The 4,530-nt window shown below is 45.5% G+C and overlaps 1 protein-coding gene across 1 annotated transcript; it reads left to right on the top strand.

The window, feature by feature from the left end:
* The first annotated feature begins 3,509 nt into the window (after positions 1 to 3,509).
* On the top strand, positions 3,510 to 4,379 carry LOC107882438 (death-associated inhibitor of apoptosis 1-like). Its single transcript, XM_029491875.1, has one exon. It carries the CDS (start codon positions 3,542 to 3,544, stop codon positions 4,022 to 4,024), a length of 483 nt encoding a protein of 160 aa, XP_029347735.1. The 5' UTR covers positions 3,510 to 3,541; the 3' UTR covers positions 4,025 to 4,379.
* The last annotated feature ends 151 nt before the right edge of the window (positions 4,380 to 4,530 follow it).

Raw genomic sequence — 4,530 nt, 5'->3', positions numbered from 1 at the left:
GCAGTCAAAGCTGAATCCGGGCGACGTGTAGTAATGCGTGGGGTCCAGGTGGTATGTGGCCATACATATATCCCGGAAATTTTCGAAGACGTCGGCGCTGATCAGCACATCGATTTGTAGGTACAAGTCACTATATGCGCCTAGTGACGAGCACCCGAAATGGTTCCAAACCCGGGTAGCATGATTGTAATCTTCATCGCTCACATGCGTCTCCGTCAGCGTGCTGTAGAATAGGGACTTATCCGGTAGCGACGTCGCGGACAATTTTTCCCACGAATTCGTGTATTCGTACGGATATACGCCTTTCCGCGTGGCCATGGACATCTCCGACGGGGCGAACACTTTCGCGACTTCGCGAAACTTGTCAAAATTTGCGGTGGTGAGGTTCTCCGCCAAGTGTGCCAAGCTCGACGCCATGAACCGGCACGTGTCTATGAACCTGACGGAGAACGAGTTGTTTATATACCTCGAGAATGAGATATATTTTTCCTCGGTGTTCGCGATTACCGAAATTTTGTTAGTGTCGCCCCCGTTCGCCAAATTCGTCACGATGAAATGCGCGTCGTAATTGGACAGATTGTGCAGGTAGCACGGCACAAATTTTGGTGTTTTTAATTTAAGATTGCACGTGTTGCACAACGTTTTCAGAAAATGTCCTGACAAGTGGTCGTGGTGTGCTGTTTTACAGTTACGCTCGGTAAACGCACCGCTGCACAAGTCACACATCACCTTGGCGTCATGCACGCGACAATCCTCAACACTCATAGAAATCGGTACGTTAACTTCCTTATACAATCTGGCTATCTTTTCACCCACATCGAGCACGTCACTGACAAAACGCTTGGCCACATCGTCATCGGTCGCCGAACCACGGAAAATGACCGGAGCCCGCGGTATATCGTACTGGTCGAACAAGTCTGTCGGCACCCTCTCCGCTGCGACGACAAGGAAACCGTAACTCATGGGGTGGTGCGTGTGTATCGCAGTGGTGTTCACGCCTTGTTTCCTGTCCTTTTTCAGTAGTAAGGCTTCGAAGTCGGCGTATACTACGAATGGCACGCGTTCGGTCTTACACCACGCCTCGAATTTAAGCGTGTCCCCTTCTTTCGGCATAAGAGGCACAATGGGTTTGTGCGTGCCGCACAACAACCGATGCTTCTCCAGTGCCCGCTCGCCGTGCAGTTTATATTTTAATGGGCGGTCCTCAAAACTGGCAAAGCATCGCTTACAGTAAAACAATCGATGTTGGTGATTATTTTTTTGCGGGCTGGCTAGTCGCGAAAAATTTGAAATATACGCATAATGGTTGTCACCATCCTTCCCGGTGATTAGGAGGAGGTCGAAATGATTTTCCTTTTCTTCGTCTACGACGCGCAGCGGGTATGTGACAGATTGGGTGGTCGATTTTTTATTACTTTTATTTTTCCCACATTTTCTTACACCGTATACATTAACGGACGTGCAGGGATTCGACTTTTCAAATTGATTTATCTCGGAAACGGGTGTGGGGGCTGATATTGCGGAAAAGTAATAGCGGCGTTCTTCCCTCGAATAATTCACGCCTACTACCGTGCGATTGTCATGTGGCACGTGTTTGGCGAGGATCGCCCACTTGAAGCATTGCCGGTCGATATTTTGTGGGTTGACAACGGCCTGCCGATTCAAAATACTTTCCGGCAACGGTAAGTACGACGATCCCCCCATAGGCGTGTACTCGTACACACCCAAGAGCAGTCCGTCGATACACGATAAGGTGAACCCGCTATACTTTCCGGCGTAATAGTCTTCTTCCCCCAGGAGCCTTGTGAAATCGCGATCGACCAAAGCCTCGACGTTGCTGTGTGCATAAAGTTCGCGGGCCGAAGTTTTAAACGCGCGGTTTTGATCTGAATTATGCAAGTTGGGAATGACGTATGTAGCCTCTAGTTTCAAGTTATATTTAATCGGGTTAATACACGTGTGTTCGCGTAATTTTGTGATTAGTTCGGCCTCTATAGAATTTAGGAACGCACGGTAACTGACTGCATTATCGGCATTTTTCCTAAAATACCACACTATTGTACGATTGAGCGAAGACTCAATCTCGATGAAGCCTGCCCGATTATTAGCTTTATTCATTCGAGCCATCTTCCTTTTGATATTTTTTCGAGTATTTTCCGTGTGAGCCACAAATTCCCCGGTTGGTGGTGGTGAAAGCGAAAGCGGTAGTGCGGCGGTCGCGGGGGATCTTGTGTCGGGTTCGTCGACGATAGCCTGTGCGGGTGGTGGGGAAACGATAGCCGGTGTGCGGTACGATGATGATGATGAGGCTTGAGGCGCGGGAGTAGATGTGTCCGCACGGCGACTGCGTGTCGAGATGACCGTCGTCGGTAGAACATCTGGCCGGATGGGCGGTATAGTGGCGGGGGGTGCCCAGTTTATAACTGACGCGCGACCTAACACATATTATTAATATTAAGATAGTGTCGTTATTATTATTATTTATAAGAGAAATTAATTATTTACCCATTGCACCGCCACCTATCAGTACAGCGCTGTGGAATTCGGGTGTGTTTTTAGCGATCACTATTTTTAAAAATAATTTAATTAATAACCCCGAGTAAATCATTTTCGAATCGAAAAAAACATCGTATGTGTGAAATTATAATTGTTTAGCATACATAAAACTAATTTAACATCTCTTATTCGAGGTATGAAAAATGCCGCAAACTAGTTTTTATACTCGTGTATAAATAACTAAGAGGTTTTTTCCGGTTCAACGATATAATATTCAATGTACTTACTATGATGATTTTGAACGTGGATACTAAGGTTGGACGGTGGATACTAAGGTACCGACTGAACACCTTGAGACATATCGCGCACGAATTCGTCGATCCATCACGGGTTTTAACGTGCCTGTTCAGAGCGCGTTTATGTACGTATACTTTTTCGCATATCACGCAGTTAAACATTTTTAAAGATTTAATATGAGGAAATATTTAACAGAGTGAGCGAGGTAATATGAATGTACAACAGTTTTCGTCGAGCTGCACTGACCGTCTGATCTGTAGGACATATGCGGTTGCGGAGGACCCGAATATCGGATGCGGTGGTGGGTGGGTGGGTGGCGAGGGGTATCCGACATTATCTATAAAGGCTGTAGATTTATTCAACCGCTAGTACTATGCGGCGCTGGCATATAATACATTTTATAATTATCGGTCGCAATATGTACAACATGTATCGACAATGATAACTGGTGCTGGTGGCGGTAATAATATTCTGCGCATGTGCCTATGGCGGTCAAAACTGTTATCTGATAACTAGGGATGACTAAATATTGTATCGCGAATCGCCACTCAAATATTTTAATTCACAATATTATTATTATTAATGCTTTCCATATAACTTGCAATGTCTGTTAACTATAACCATAATATATCCGTCAGTTGCTTATAGACGGTTACACTGGCTAGAAGTGTCTTATTCACACGTTTAAACGTTAAGATCTAGAACGCATTATTTACGATTTAAAATATTTCTATACGTTTCATTTGCAATGAATTTATTAAAATGTACCGTCGGTTGCCGATCACTAGTGCGTTTGGTACACGAGAACTCAGATCCGGAATATCCTCAGTATACAAGCTTTTTATCGAGGCTGAAAACATTCGATTCCCACGCGCCTCGATCGCGTCAAGATAAATATTCGCTGGCCGAGGGCGGATTCACTTACACCGGAACGGGCGACTTGGTTCAATGTCACTACTGCGGCATATTGTTGGGGCAGTGGGAGGAAAATGATGAAGTTTGGCAGCAACACGCCGTGCACAACCCTAAATGTGTATTCGTATTATTATATAAAGGCATGGAATTTATTGAAAATGTAAAAAATGAACTAAATAACAAAGGTAGTGATAATAGCGGCATTCGAATCTGTAGTTGTAAAACGGAACCGTATGATGTTGATAATAATAATAATAATAATAATAATAGTCGAGCCCATATATGTAAATCTGAATCGTTTGATGTAGTCGGGTGACCTGCAGCACCACCCATGTTCATTATAACACAATAACCTATTTGATATATGTATATATGATATTTGTATTGAATAAACATCAAATTATATTAAACAATTAAATCGTGTTAGTATTTGACTTGGTATCCTGCTTGTATGTATGTATGTATGTATGTACGTATGTATATATGATAAAATTCGAAAAACCGCGTCCGTCCGATTACCGGATAGATGTCGCCACCGTCGGTGATATCCGGTTCGAGCGGACGGCGTCCGATGAGCCCGTCCGCGTCGCGGACAGAGCGCGCCGCGGTCGGGGCGGCCAACGCGCGGCGAGCGTCTAACGGTCGTGGTGGTTGGGTGATGTAGCGGGGTGAGGCGGGGGGTTAATTGGGGGTGAGGCGGGGGGTTGGTGGCCAACGTTTACGATATATGTACGGGGTGGGGCGGGGGTGGTGCTGTGACGACGTCTGGTGACGCGGTATAGGCTGTGGGTGAGGCGGGGGGTTGGTGGCCAACGTTACGAT

The sequence above is a fragment of the Acyrthosiphon pisum genome, unplaced genomic scaffold (assembly GCF_005508785.2).
Source record: "Acyrthosiphon pisum isolate AL4f unplaced genomic scaffold, pea_aphid_22Mar2018_4r6ur Scaffold_1335;HRSCAF=1818, whole genome shotgun sequence".
Taxonomy (NCBI): Eukaryota; Metazoa; Arthropoda; class Insecta; order Hemiptera; family Aphididae; genus Acyrthosiphon; species Acyrthosiphon pisum.
Note: the sequence above shows the minus strand (reverse complement) of the source record. Positions and strands in the feature narration are given on the sequence as shown.